General features: G+C 34.6%; 1 protein-coding gene across 2 annotated transcripts in view; it reads right to left on the bottom strand.

The window, feature by feature from the left end:
* Window positions 1-3038: 3038 nt before the first annotated feature.
* LOC139122058 (ras-specific guanine nucleotide-releasing factor 2-like) overlaps window positions 3039-15936 on the bottom strand; it is a 130421-nt gene continuing 117523 nt past the window's right edge. For both annotated transcript variants that reach the window (XM_070687436.1, XM_070687435.1), the window contains 11 exons: window positions 15355-15630; window positions 14741-14971; window positions 13939-14048; window positions 13237-13349; window positions 12519-12695; window positions 11545-11629; window positions 10619-10816; window positions 9994-10073; window positions 8126-8243; window positions 7428-7496; window positions 3039-6746 (listed from right to left, as the gene is read on the bottom strand). In XM_070687436.1, the coding sequence (XP_070543537.1) occupies window positions 6630-6746; window positions 7428-7496; window positions 8126-8243; window positions 9994-10073; window positions 10619-10816; window positions 11545-11629; window positions 12519-12695; window positions 13237-13349; window positions 13939-14048; window positions 14741-14971; window positions 15355-15630 (1574 nt within the window). In that variant the 3' untranslated portion in view covers window positions 3039-6629. The remainder of the gene's footprint in view (window positions 6747-7427; window positions 7497-8125; window positions 8244-9993; window positions 10074-10618; window positions 10817-11544; window positions 11630-12518; window positions 12696-13236; window positions 13350-13938; window positions 14049-14740; window positions 14972-15354; window positions 15631-15936) is intronic.

Here is a 15936-nt window from a genome sequence, read left to right on the forward strand (position 1 = left end):
TTATCTGTAGAAACCTGTATATCAAATGTCAAAGCTGTCAGACGAGCGGTTCTGATGAAATAAAGTTTTGACCAAAAATGACAAAAATTCCTTAAAACTACAGATTTGCATATTTCATCACAATTTGAACAAATCTAAGTTCGGTTATCCCTAGGGACCTGTATACCAAGTAACAAAGCTGTCTGACCAGCGGTTATGAAGATTTTTTTACCAAAAAACGCCTTTTTTAATGCTAATTTGCATATTTTCAAAAATATCCAAAAATTAAAAAAATTGTTTCTCATAATCATATTTTTCATCTACACAACAAATATCAAATCAGTAAATACTGCAAATCTCAAGATATTTGAGTGGACGGACGCCTCACAAACAGACATACATACCGTACATACAGACTGAGATGCCGAACAGATACCCATCTCAATAGCTTCTATAGACTATAGTCTATACTAGGTAAAACTGATCTTACAAGAATGTAAATGGCAACATCTTGAATGACAATCAATACTAATTTATATGAATTAGTGGTTGCACGAGATGAAAACCTCAATTACAAGTGATGTTTTTGTTTCGACTGGTCCATTAATAACATACACACATGTTTGAATTAATTATCTGTGGACATGGATGGTTCTCCATTTATTTAGGGCAAAGCTCTCATGTGGGATCGACATGATGTACATTGAGCAGTGTTTCTCAATTTAATATTTCCCTGTTTGATACTGTCTCTATAGCATATGACTTGCAGAAAGATTTTAAACTTACAAAGGCAAAAGAATTGTTACATTTTGCCAAAACTGAGCGTGGAGAAATTAGCTGCTATGCAACATTTAAGTACACAAGAAATCCTAGAATGTCTATTTTGCGTCAGTTTTTGAGATTCCTGGGAACGTAACAGAAATCAACATATAACCAGTTGAGGCATGAGGAGTGGTGAATATATACACTTGTGAAACAAAGCTATTTTTCGTGATGCTGTTTTGCCATGTGGAAGCTCAGTTTTGAGAGACCTAGACATAACTACACACAATGATATATATAAATGTATATACACAAAACTATATAAAATACCATTTTTACTACATTTATGTAGACCATTTTCAAAATATATGATAATAAGCGTGAGTTATATATATATATATATATATATATATATATATATATATATATATATATATATATATATATATATATATATATATACACACTCACACAATATATATGCACACACACATACACACACACACACATACACACACACACACACACACACACGTTTGTGTTTTGTGTTTGTGAATGCAGCCTTACTCCTAGGATCCTTACTGTGCAGACCAACGTACCCTCTCTCCAGCATGCAATGCATGCTGTACCAACATAAACACAGTACCGGTATACTGCAATACAACACAGAATATGAATGCCACCTAACTTTCCTTCATTTTGTCAAGTGATTTATTGAGTGATTTGGAATTGCATGAAAAATAATGTACAATAAATAAATTGGAGAGTAAAAGTAGAAATGCACATGAGAGTTGATGGACAAGGGCCTGGCCCAACATTTGAATGTGAAAATAAGGGTGAAATTGATGGATAAAATTTCTGAACAATTTATATAATGGGCACAGCTATAGGCAAAATATGCACAATATACATTACAGAATGCACAGACAATACACTTTGTGACAGTGCTCATAATTTTTGTAGTTTAAATAAAACATTAAAAAAACTGCCATGGTACATGTAATTTGTACAAGGGTTAAAGTGAATGAAGTGATCAAACAGTTAAAAACAATTTCAAATTCTTGTTTTAGTCAACCAATCAGTTAATATAACCCTGTTGTATCAGTCAGTACACTAAAACCCTCCATGAAAAGTTTGTACTAGAAATACAAATAAAGTAAGAAAAGTTGTTTCTTGTTTGGTCCAAAGAAGAAAAATGATCTTGTCGCATACTCAATGTCAATATAGTAATTAATAAAACATCAGTAAGCCATTTTTTTCAGTTTCATCTCAGGAGACTTGATAATTTTGTTGTTACTGAGATTTTTGCTTAAGTTATTAAAATGCAAAGCAAAACAGTTCATGACTTGTTTTGAGTAATACTTTCTGCAGACAAGAAGTACCAACCTGTGCATTAAAATATGGCTAGTTGAGATTAAATCAATTACCTATGTAAATGTGCATGTTAACATTGTTCAGTGATACAACAACATTGTGATTCACTTCTCTGCACCACAAGTTGCTGAAAACTTTGTAAAACTTCTGTGACAAGTTTGTAATAACATGGGAATACCGGTAGATGTTACAAGATTGATACTTATTATCAAGATACCATACGTTTTGATCATGTGATTGAAAATGTCCACTCACGGTCCAGATATGATTGTTGCTTTGTAAGCAATTGTTCATCCAAAATCAGAATGAGTCAGTGAAATAAATAAATAAATAAACAAATAAATAAATAAATAAATCAGTGAACAAAGTAATGATTGGGATCAGGATAATCAGTGCAATTGTGGAAATCATTGAGGTATCAATGGAGTGACATCTTTTGTAGCCAGTCTTACCTTTGGACTACAACCTCAAAGAAACCACTTGGCTTGGAGATATTCTTTGGCATTTTCGAAAAAAATCACTTTGTGAAAATGCATTTCACTACTTCCTTCACATATCAAACAGTAAGTTAATGTAAACCACATTTAAAATCAAAATATATATCTATAATCTTCATGACTTGATATGTTCAGATTAGCGAAACAAAATCAGACCAGGCATTGGCACACTGGCTGGCAATCTTGTCTTGCTCAGATGATTCAGCACCAGTTAAGTGAAGTTTGATGTTTTCTCATTATAGTTTGTTCAAATTACAAGAACTGCTGTACAATGTGTGTCTTGTCATAGGTTTTGTTGGTTGGCTGAAATTTTGGCTTTGTTCATGTGAAATCCAATTACCAGGGAATGGAATTTTACTGACATATGATAGATATGAGAGTTCAAGTATAGCTACTTGTATGTTATATAATCAAAACTGTTGACGCAGCATATGTTATGATTTAATACTGACATCTGGAACAAAAACTTAAAAAAAAAGGAAATGAAAAAATCTGTTTTGAATATTAAAGCTTTGAAGATTGAAACCTGAAAAGAGCATTTACCATACAATTTAGTAATTATCAACAAATTTTCACCCTTAGATTTAATTAAAAACCCACCAAAATTGATTTGAAATGTTGATTTATGTGCAATCTCTTGGGATACAAATTGTGCAAATGACCTATCATTTTGTTCATCTATATTTAGGAACTAAATAATTTAAACTTTCCATCAGCTAGCCTTGAACTGAAGTGTAAGACTCATTTTCAAGGTGCATGTGACCTTATCATATTAATGTGTACTGAAAGACACATTTCATTGACAGGAGATGAATCCATAAAATACAATATGGATGGTTAGTTATCTTTTTGACTTTGTTTCAATTGCATGTCTTTTGAAAAACCCAAGATTATAAGAGCAATTCAATGATGCGTTTTTAATCAGAATACCCTAATATCAACGACACCCTACACATTGGATAAATTTACAACAATGGTTTGGATTAGACCAGTTTTACATGGAAGTGGTGGGCAATTTGGTGGTTTAGGACTTAATTCCTGTAGTCTGAACAAAGAGCTCTGCAAGATAGATGTCTACTCCATGGGCAAAACAATCTGAGGTAAATTGTGTTATAGAAAGTGCTTCTTGATACCTAATCGTACAAATGAGCTCTTATAATGAATTGTGTTTGACATTGTGGGCCAGATAATGCTTCCTACAAAATACAGATGTTTTGATTGAATGCTACTTCGCATTGTTTTCATAAAAGAGAAATACTATGAGCTCCTGAGTAAGATATCAGGTGTTATATTCTTTATATAATAATTTTACTTACTAAAGCCATTTTGGAATGTTAAATTTTCATAATGCTGTGATTTGAATGACTGGCAATTGCAGTCCTATACATGATCTTATTTATAATCTCCAAATATGCACCTTCACTGAAAACCTACTTTGAGCTAGAAGCACAGATTACCCTAACCATCTGATGTAAGTGCACTGATTAACTGTAGGCACAGCAAATGCACAAGTTCAGCAAAATAGTCCTACATATGGGAGATCATGCTTTCAGCCTAGTTACATAAGATGGAGTTTAGGAAACCAGAAATAGTAATCACAAATTCTCACTGCATCTTTGTATGAATATTGCTGAGGTTTGTAAGAGGAAAAGTTTTATGTACATGCATGCCAGTCTCAGACAAGATTGAAGTTACCTGATTTTGAGCAGGCATTTAGGCAGGCTTGACATGATGTCATGATAGGGAACTGTGAGAGTGATAGTGTGAGCAGGATGTCCAAACCCAATAGTCTGGGCAGGATCTCAAAACTCAATAGTCTGGGCAGGATCTTTAAACCCCATAGTCTGGATAGGATATCCAAACCCAATAGTCTGGGCAGGATGTCCAAACCCTGTAGTCTGGGTAGGATCTTTAAACCCCGTTGTCTGAATAGGATGTCCAAACTCAATAGTCTGGGTAGGAGCTTTAAACCCTGTAGTCTGGATAGGATGTCAAAACCCGATAGTCTGGGAAGTCTGGGCAGGAATTCTAAACCCATAGTCTGGGAAGGAGCTTCAAACCCTATACTTTGGGCAGGATCCTCTGAATCAGAAGGAAAAATTGTTGTAAGAAGATATAAGCTGGTGAACTGTTACCTTTCCTAAGCAGACAGGAAGTACTGTAAAATATATAATTTAACCTATGACTATCCACTACTGTTTCCATTGTGTGTGTATTTCTTTCAGGCAATGTGCAAATATTTGATTTCCAGGTAGGCAGTGACTGTGTCTCAGATATCAAAGCTGTTGCCTTGGAGTACATGTCTGCGTAAATACTCTTAAGGGAAGAACCTAATGGTGCAACTAACGGGAGTTTTAAGATGTTATATTTGTTCTTACATGGCGTTTCAATCAGTCTAAAATCTTGCTCTTTAGTGTGGCCAGAATCCAGGTATTTGTAAACTTCTAATGCTCATGACTTATCGAAAAGATATCTTTATCCTTATAGAGCTGTGATGAAGTAATTGTCCTTGTAATCTTATAAAAGGTTGTTCCAAATATTCTGGCTATTTCTTTTTGACAACCACAAAAATGCTCATTGCATGAACTACATGCCCCACCAAGCAACATGAAAGTTTACTCTGTGTATAAGGCTACATATTTCATGCATCTGTTTATCTTCAAACAATCTGGTTTCAGATTTCTGGGAAAATTGCAAAAGCATCTGTGATATCACAGTCAAATGTTCCCAATCCTTTGCACTACCATAAGTTCCATATACATTTTAACCTTTTTAACATGAACTTGAATGGCAGATGTGGTCACCTATAAAACACTTACAGCAAGCATGTACAGTTAGTAAAGGAAAAATAAAACAGGGCACCACTTGCATTCCTGAGCAATGTAATCAACCCTCTGCGATTAGTATTGATTTTTAAGAATATTCAGATGAGCTTTGAAATATCTTAAAATAGTTATAAAACAGAACATCACATTCTAACTACCAGTAACTACACTGACATATTTCAAATAAGAGACCATGACATTCTAATTTTCCTAACTCTTTTCTGTTACACAGCCTTTAGAAATTTACTGGCTTCATTAAAACAAAAAAAGTATTGATATCAAGGTCGCATTGCAATCAAGTTAATAAATATTAATTTCAAACTGTATACTCTTCACTGAAAAGAATTATAGTGTGTGAGTGATCAAGTAGTTAACATTTATAAATATATCTTGTGGTCTCTTGAATGAAGTAATTGCACACATTGGGCAATGCTTGATTTGTCATGTTCCACATGCCAGAATAATTTCTTGGAAATGAAATAATCTAAGTCTACAATAAATACAACTTTGAATTAGCTATAAATGTTTGTTCGCCTGTTTAAAAGTTACAATTTCATAAGCTGACACATGAAATGCTGCAATATCTTTGAAACACAAAATCAAGAAGCATGGTGGAAATGTGTAAATTTTAAAATGTAAAATGTACAATTACAGAGCAATTAGTGCACTGTTGACAATGTTTGATAGAGGCAGTGCTTCAATGATTGCACTGATATTTGGACTGAATGCTTAATTATCTGTCCATGATCCTGTGACGGAAGATTAATGTCCTTTTTCAGGACGTAATAGGTGGAAAACTCTTCTGTTATGTCCTCAATGTAAAATAGAAAGAATGGTAAGAAACACATCAGCATGGAAAATACCAGATTTGCAGAATCTTGACTTCTTTGCAAAGACGATAATATTTGTAAGAACCTGTGCCTATTGCAATGGTTGTATTGCCCTATCTTCTCTCTCCATAACTTACAAGCAGATTTTCTTCAAAATTATCAAAAAGGCACAACTCATTTGTTTACAAAGTGTATTATTAATTATTGTATCAAACTCAGTCACAACACTCCATTCCCATAACTAATGGTATACAGTTCAGAGCTCTTTGCTTTTTATGGCTCATTTTCAAATTGTCTCAAAATTCTTGTTTTTTTTTCAGCTGCTTGTAATTGACCTCACGTTAATTTCTTCCCCATTCTCTTCACATACTTGACGATACCCTGTTTGGACGTGGCTGTCTCGGTTCTATCTCCAGCGACAATGCGTATAGTTCATCATCATCCATGATACGCTCTGTATCCAGAAGATAGTTTAAAATCTACAAAGATGAAGAAAAAGCTCACTGCATGACTTTGTGAAGGTTAGATTATATATCATTTTAAAAGTAATGACTCATACTTGCCTTGTTTTCCAGTGGCTACTTAAAATTATTTGAGGCCAATGGTCACATAGTGTCTGATAACACCTAAAGCTGTTGGACATGTCAATGTTATTGTACTCTGCCTCCGATGATACCTAAACTTACTGTACAGATGAAACTCCATAGCTTACAGACACACATAGTGGTAATGTCTGTAATAATAACCTTACTATACATCTTACATTTTCAACCGAGGCGTCAAATAAGCTGAGTAGTGACCAATTGCATGAAATGTCTGCAAATTTTCCTCTGATTTATAACATTTACGGAACACCATCTTGGACACACTTCTGATAGCCTGTGTAGCACAACTACACATGCAGAGTGTGAAATACCTGCTGGCAAATCATCATATGGGTCCCTTTAAAATGTCCAGAAGTGAATGTCCATTGTTCTGAATGGTAAATGTATAATATTAATGCAAACTGGACACAAAGCATAGGGTGGATCGAAACATATTGAAGGGTAGTAATTCTAACAAAATGTATTGGTTTTACGGAAACCTACAAAAATGTGAATATTATCAAAAAGTTACAACTTTGACACTCTAATAAATATATTATTTTTGGCTTTCCTCACCTTTCGATCAGGTTCAATCTTGTAGTGAGTTTGTTGAAAATGGCGAATCTCTCTGATGACGTGGGCTCGCTTTGGATCAGATGAAAGTCAAAGAAAAATTAAGGCATTTTCAAATATCAGTTCTAAGAAATGTAGAAACTTTTGATATGCATGCAAATCATCCTGTTTCTTCAAAGAAGTGCAAATTTCAAAACTTGAAAATGAAATTTGACAGCTCAGTTAACGTAACCTGGCAGTGGCCTTCTGATTATTGTCAAGCAGTTTCTGACAAATTAGAATCATAAGAATTCATGACACAATTTGCCAAGCCAGAGGCAGTTTAAAAAATATTCATTCAATGATAATCGCACTTTAGAAACAATGGTTGTGACAAATATATGGCATTACATTGGCTTCTAGATTAGTTTCAACAATACTAAAACAAAGAATTGTAACTCTGATAACAGTCTCAAACATGAAACATTGAAGGTACAGTCTGACACACCTAAATTTTCTTTCACAAATTGATTTTGCCAAACTGCACACTCCAAAGATAATTTCAGGTGTTAAGGGGAATGACACTTGTACATAACTAAATACACTGATGACTTATATTGTGAAACGCATAATCTGGTTGAAAGGCAGTGAATGTTCATTGCACTGAGCTGGGGAGTAATGCACCTATCTTGTCATAGTTTTCATATGAAGAAGAAAGTTACCATTCTCATTTTGGAGAAATTGACCAAACCTCCCTCTGTGATGTTTGGAGTGGCATCCTCAATGAAAGCAAGATCTGTCAGATAGAATCCCAGGTATGGAATGCATGGAGGATCAATCCTAGAAAACAGAAATACATTTTCATGAAGTGTGCTGAACTTATAATTTCACATTGGAATTATTACATAAACAGCTTTATTTCAAAACCTTTTCTGGAGATGTTTGTAAAATTAAACAATGATCTCACTGTTGTATGTGACCAGAAACTACATTTCATCCTATGACTACATTCAAGGTGGTGTTGCACTTAACCAATGCACTGTTTTTCAAAGCAATATTTCTTATCAAAGATGACATGAAAACCCCCTCATACATCATATTTTCAATAAGTCATCATGATGACACAGTCCCCACCTGTAAATGGATGCTTTGATTACAAGTCCTCGGGGAGGACAGAGTCCTGTTCATTAATTCGGTCCATGATCAAAAATTCTGTGATACAGATGGGGCTTAATGGCCAAGAATGAGTTATAGTACAGTTATGGTCCGACTGTTGAATTGAAGGAAGTCATTTCTTAAGAGAGTATTGATGGCAAATAGCAATAGTAATGGCAGTGACAGCTATACAAAACTAAATACCTTAGTAGCATTTGGTGTTTCAACGTGCCATATGCAATCATGTATGAAATTTGTGTAAAGTTTGTGCAAGATATCGATGTACCAAATATCAAGGCAATCTGGCTTGGGGTTTGAGTTGTAGCATTTTGACAGAGTTGGCCTTTTTAACCTCATTTGCATGTTTTTGACATATTTTTTAACACGTCATTGCTGATGACACAGTCCCCGCTCGGTTGCCATATTGGATCGTATCACAAAATAAATTGACATGCACATATATGCCATAATACTTTATCTGAGTACCAACATTGAACGAAATCGGTTCAGGGATAGTTGCGTAATGGTTCAAAAAATGAAAAAAATCGCCCGGTGGCCATATTGGATCGTATCACAAAATAAATTGACATGCATATACATGCCATAGTATTTTATCTGTGTGTCAACATTGAACGAAATGGGTACAGGGAAAGTTGAGTTATGATTCAAAAACATGAAAAAATCATAACAAAATGGCCGCCCGGCTGCCATATTGGATCATATTGCAAAATAAATTGAAGTGCACATATATGCGATAATACTTTATCTGTGTACCAACATTGAACAAAACTGGTTGAGGGATAGTTGAGTTATGGTTCAAAAACCAAAAAAAAGCAAGAAAACTGGGTAATTTGCATAATTCTGCATAAATTACATTAAATTAACTTTCTTATCCAACTTACACATGCTTGTCATGCTAAAAACATGAGCTCAACCGGTATTTTTCCTTTGGATTAACAAATTAATGAAAATCAAATGAATCTTTTCATAAAGTTATTTGAGTAAAATAGATTGTGTTATGTGCAATGCCACCTTGGCAATCCTATAATGGTAAATTTTTAGACACTGTACTCACTCTTCTCATGACATCAGACATCACTTCCCATAAATGTGAGATAGACTCATATTCTGTGAGGTCTACAGAGCATTCTTTTATTCTTTTATTCACACATACTTTGTTGTGAAATTAAATGCTATGTCATTGTAAATTGCAATTGTAAATTTGGATGTATTTCTACTTTGCTGATTAATATATGATATTAAAGGATGTATTAGTACAGAGACCACATTACAGTCATTCCCAATAGAGAACACCTTATATTTGCAGAAATTAATTTTTAGAGTGATGATTGTTTTCAAGAAGCCACTAATGTTTATTGACAATAACCTTATCAACATCCTGTTTACAAACAGTTAAAAACCAGAGTACAATTACCTGTGTAAGGCTTCTCTCATGTTTTTAAATCTTCCTTCTGAAGACACAACAAGCTGCAGTTTTTCCAGCATGGCTTTTGTCTGAAAATGAAGAGATGTAGGTTTGATGCAAGAAAACTGAAAAAAATCTTCAGCATTTTGATTTCATAGGGGTATATAATAATTTTTTAAATTAACAGCTTATCATTTTGATGCCTGATATAAAACAAACAAATACGGTACACTGTGTTAGATCAGCAGATATGCCGACTTCTAATTCATTGCAAATTTTGTTGATGGATGCAAAGGTGAAATAAAATCAATCTCCTACCCCATATGAGCTAATAAATCAGCACAGAGCATTTAAGCATCTTAAAACTTTATTACTCTGCACAATTTGTATCTTGCTTTCAAGAAATTTATGTCTTGATCTGCTATGTTCAATCATTTAATACTCCTTTCAGAGATAGTCAACAGAGAGAATAGCTGAACTAGATGTCTCAGAAAGAAAACTATCGCATTGTCTATTTCTAACAGTAAAACTTTTAGAAAGCTAAGTCATTTTTCCATTGTACAAATGTGAAGTTTGTCAGCATCATTTATAAAATATTATGATTGAATTCATTCAGTATGATTTCTGCATTCACCTGCTTTGAAACCTTGTCCCAGGCTTTTTTAAGTCTGTAGACAGCACTGTTCATGAGAGCCGAGGTAATTTCCAAAACTCCATTATAATTATGCATACATCTGCATATATCAGCAACTGCTGCCCATTTCTCTATAGAGCTAGCCCTTGCCTGCAGGTTTGGTTGACGAATGATCTCTGATGCTACCAGCTTGCTGACCTGAAATGAAGTCAAGCTCTTAATGGTTACTTCAGAGTTGTACAATATTCTGTGTTAATGGCTCAACGCGGGAAACAAATTCACTTTATACTTTTGGAGAAATCTCCATATAACAGGGATTGGTACAAAGACGTCATACTAATTCAGGAGAGGGGTATCAGTAAGAGGTACTGATAACAAAAGTAGACTTTAGCATAGAATAAATATCTGGTAAAATTACAAACGGGAAACATGAGCCAAATCTATTTCTGTAAACATCACAAGATGTGAAAGACAGAGTTCCTTCTTGAATAGTAACCTGTGGGGTTAAATACCTTTTCAATGTCAGATAGTAAAATACCAAATCAACAGTTTTGATTTAGGTACAATAGTGTTTGTACGAACTGTATTCACAATAATGAGGCAAACATGATCATGAGAATCTACAATAATATGTCTACAACACAATGGAACAGATCATGCTTTTCTTTCCGCATTGAACTTAATGCCTTTATTCAACAAATTTCCCTATTCAAAAAAGCTGATCAAGGTACTCTTAGATATCTTTATGCAAGTCCCTAACGCTGCCTAATTTACCCTGCCCCGAACGATGAGAGCCTGTAGGCGAGATTTCCGCAATCATACAGTCAATGACATATTTATGCATCTCAAGAAATGCTGTACTTTGTAATTTCAATATGCTGCAGTAGTCATGGCCGCCTTATCGTATCCTTTAATGCTACACTAACCTCATTAAATCTTCTTGTAACTGCCATGATATGTGGAGCTTTAATGTCCTTATCAGCTTTCATCCATGACTGGCTCAAAAACTCCCTGGAGGAAGCATAAAAGCAGACGTTCAAGCAACTATGGGTAGCTGACCGTCGACAATAAACAGTCACTGAGATCTAGGACATATACGCACTGTAGGGCTAAATGACTCACCATGGAAGATATATGATTTATTGATTCCCATAGGCTCGACTTTTCAAACATGATCACGAATCCTTCAAGTGATGCGAAGGTTTGTCCAATTTGATAAGACAGTGTTGTGACAGACCATCAATCATACTGTAAATAAACATGTCATTCCATTGGGGCAAAAACAACACTGGCTGCAGAAATCCCAGGGGAGAAGAGATTAAATGGAACTCAGAAGCTGCAGCTGGTAAGTTCAGTGACTGTCAGTCATTCCCTTATGAATGCACAGGAGATAGGATACTTTGACTTTTTAACCTACCTAAAGAAACCCTGTACAACACCAATGATACTAACTGAAAATAATTGGCTGTAACCAATTATTTCCAATTTGTATTCAAACCGTGTATTCAAAGGCACAACACTTCCTTGAAGGCCATAAAATGACTGAATTGATTCTTAACCCAGTGAAGAGAGTAAACTCTTTACGATTCTCTTAATTGCATGTTTGAATAAATTTTGTCAAAACAGCGAGCAAATTCACAATCTTTTTTTGAAATTTTTCACACAGAGTTATGAATGAGCACAATAGCTGTTTTGAATTTCAAATAACAGTAAATTTGAATTCCTTTCTTTCTAACGTCTAAAAATTTGTATGGGAATTGCAAACTTCATTCATGATTTTGACAGTGAGTAGTTTTAAGGCTTCTTGTTCACAATTTGAGCAAAGTTTTTAAGTGTCATTTTTCGAAGGAAGTGGTACTGTAACATAAAAATTTTCTAAGTGTTTTAAATATTAACTTACTCATATGGAATGGCTGTGAAGAGCTTGTGATCAAGATAAGTAAGTTGTTCAGCCAAGTCAAGGGCTGCGATATGGTCAAACATATCATCCACAGATACGTAGTCTGGGTCAACTGTCAACAGCTCACCCCAGTTTGATTTCTTGCTGTCAGCTTCAGATAATTCTTGATGTAGTGTTCTGGTGATGCAAGAGGGCAATATCATTATCATTGATTACAGAGCAGATTTACTATAGAATGGTAGCAATCGCTGATTCTCCCTGCAGTCAATGACCTGAACCTTTTCCAACCATGACTGGAACTTGTGAAATTTTTTCTGTAAATATTTTAGTGGTAATAAGCTAAAAGAAGAATTTGCTTTGAAGTTAATAAGCTGGGCTGATCTTTACAGGGATGACAATTGGTGGCTCATGCAGGTACAATTGAACATTCCACTTTTGCAGTTAATCCTGCTTGACTTAATTTATGGACCAGGAACATATGGTTAACTTGTTACTATTAGTATTTAATCCATCTTAAAGATACACTTTGTTCAGAGTAGTGGGAAATATGTGCCAAACTAATGGTACGGCAAAATTTATGTTTTGCCAAGCGACTGTAGTTTGCAGCAGATCACAGTTCTAATGATATTACGGTGAGATGTCCATGATTTCCTGTCCTCCCTTTGTGTACGAATAGAATGTTTTAATGTAAAAGATATGTAATAGACATTCATCGTACCTCAAAACACTGGCAGCTGCTTTATGTTCACTGGCCAGTAGGTTACCATTGCCAACAACCTCATCAAGAAATTCTAGAGCAGCAGCTTTCAGTGTTTCATCACTGATAAAATCCTGAATGAATAACCAAATAATGTAAGCAAGTTAGACAAAAAAAGTTTAGTACTCAAATAGGATATTAAAAAGGAAATGCCCTGTGCTATAATTTACCAAAAATAAAACATATAATTGTTCTCAAGCTGGCACAAGTGTACAGAATAGTTATTTGAAGGTTATTGTAAAATATAATTAATTCCAATTTTCTTTATGACTATTATGATTTACAATTGAAGAGAATATAACAGACAAATAGTTTTCATTTCAGATGACTGAGTCAGAATGAGTGGAGAGAAATGTATATCAGTATTGAAATGATGCAGACTCATCTGTGCAGACATACTATATTCTTGTACAAAGTATTTAGCTACAAGAAATGTATATCAGTATTGAAATATTTTTTATCTGTCCTCATTAAAACTTCCATTCTCATATTTTTGATGCTGATTGGTAGATTTGTAACATTTAATATTCGTTGTAGTGTGAATAAATTAAGAAAGGGAAGGTGTCATACAGCCTAAATGTAGAATTAATTGTTCTGGTAACTATGCCAAAGATTTTGAAATTATATAGGCCGTGGGTTTTTTTGAGAAATAGAAACATGTACCTGCGCATACTTAGATACCCAATGTCTCATGACATTAATCACTCTCATGGTAGCAGCTGTACTGATCACAGACTCTTTCCGTTTCAAACTAGGTTTTCTATCAGCTGGACCTGTGACGGCAATCCAAAATGACAGTATGAAGTCAAGATAATTAATGTTGTTCTAGAAAACATAAGGGATCTCAAATAGAGGCAGAATGTGTAAAAGGGAAAGCAATAAGCTAAAAAACTTGCAAAAAACACTTGCTAGACCCACCAGATAGAGATGATAGGAACATGAGTGGGTATTCACAAAAGGCTTGAAGAGGAATTTTAGTTTCATAATATTGTCAAAATCGTATAATTTTAATAATTTAGTTTTAGAAAATGCTCATTTAAACTAAACTACATGTATGCTAACCTTGCAGTTTTTGTTTCTGTTCACAGTCTTTGCAGATATGATGCATTTTTCATGAAAAAGTATTCTTGAAATATTCTTTACACAAAACTGTCAGCTGTTGTTGTTTTCCACTTAAAAAGTGACTGTACGATGAATGCTTTCAATAAAATGTAATGTTCTCAACTTTGTTTTGACAACATAAAGCACATACGTTTGCATTTCAGAAAATTCACAGTATCCAATCCATAGTAAGTGTTACTACTTCAGTTTGCATTTGCTTAAAAGCATTTGAAATTTGATATTTAAACTTTTTCATGATGGATAAGGACTCTCGATAATCTGGCTTGGATTGAAGTGCTATATACGTGTTCATGTGCCAAACTTATAAGAAGTCATCCATTCACTGGGCATGCTCAGAACTGACCTGCACTGTAATGTCTTCGGACGCCCTTGCCATACTTGGCATCTCTTGGATTGCAAGCTGCTGCCGTAGCAACAGCAAAGGCTGTGGCTGCTGCTGATGTACTTGACCTGCGCTTTGATTGTCGAGATGATGTCACAACAACACCAGCTGTCACTGCGGTAGTTACAGGATTTTCAAACTGATGAACACTGTTTCTAGGTGACGTTGAACCATCTGATCCAAAAGAACTTCCTGAAATCACAATAAGAATGAAAACTGATTTGATCGACTGATATCTAAAACCATGGCAAAAGTTATCATGTATAGATCTATTGACTCACATGTTACATATACATTGATAGATCAAGATGACATCAGATTGATTATTGTAAGGCAAATGTAAAAGGATAAAATTCAGTTAATTAAAAATTGCTGAATACAGCTGTTTCCTTCTTTGTAACACCTGCAATATATGATCATTACCATCTCTCAACAGAACCATCAAATACAAAATGGTGGCTATATTGGAATCACCAACTTAAGTTTAAAAGCAAACCCATGCTCTTATATGTGCAAAAATACACATTGTACACAGCTAAGCTAGTATGTGGGATACTTTCACAACATATACACACCAGGTCTTGCTTTGACCAAAGCAGCTATGTTTGGTGCTGAACGACTGATTGGTAGTTTTGATCTCATAGGCGCTAGTGTACAATAGCCATCAGACTGTGATAACATGGTTGGTGTTGAAGGTGGTGAGTTTGTAGGAGTAGAATCTTCAGATACATTTGATTCAGGTGATATGGTTGTTGTTGTTGTTGTTGTCGTTGTAATAACATCTTTTGCTTCGCCTCCCTTTTCAAAGTCTTGTTCTCCGTCTACTTTCCACACATCTTTTGCCCTGTCATCTGAAAGAACCAGGTTACATTTTTTGTTTGTCAAAATGAAAGCAAAAATGATTGTAAAAAGGTAATCAAGATTAATGGATTATGGACAAAGGTAATATTTGCAACAGTGTGGTCACCCACTGTCATAAAAGTGGGCACATAAAGTACATGTTTTAATTGAGTGCATTACAATTGATATGCAAATGTTAGCAAAGATTTCTTCTTGCAGTGTGTATGATCATGATCAGACCTAATATCCAATAGTTTGGTCATAAAACCAGGTGCCGCCAACGAAGCTGTTTGATGTGCAAAAAGGCATTCATGTGC

The sequence above is a fragment of the Ptychodera flava genome, chromosome 21, assembly GCF_041260155.1.
Source record: "Ptychodera flava strain L36383 chromosome 21, AS_Pfla_20210202, whole genome shotgun sequence".
NCBI lineage: Eukaryota > Metazoa > Hemichordata > Enteropneusta > Ptychoderidae > Ptychodera > Ptychodera flava.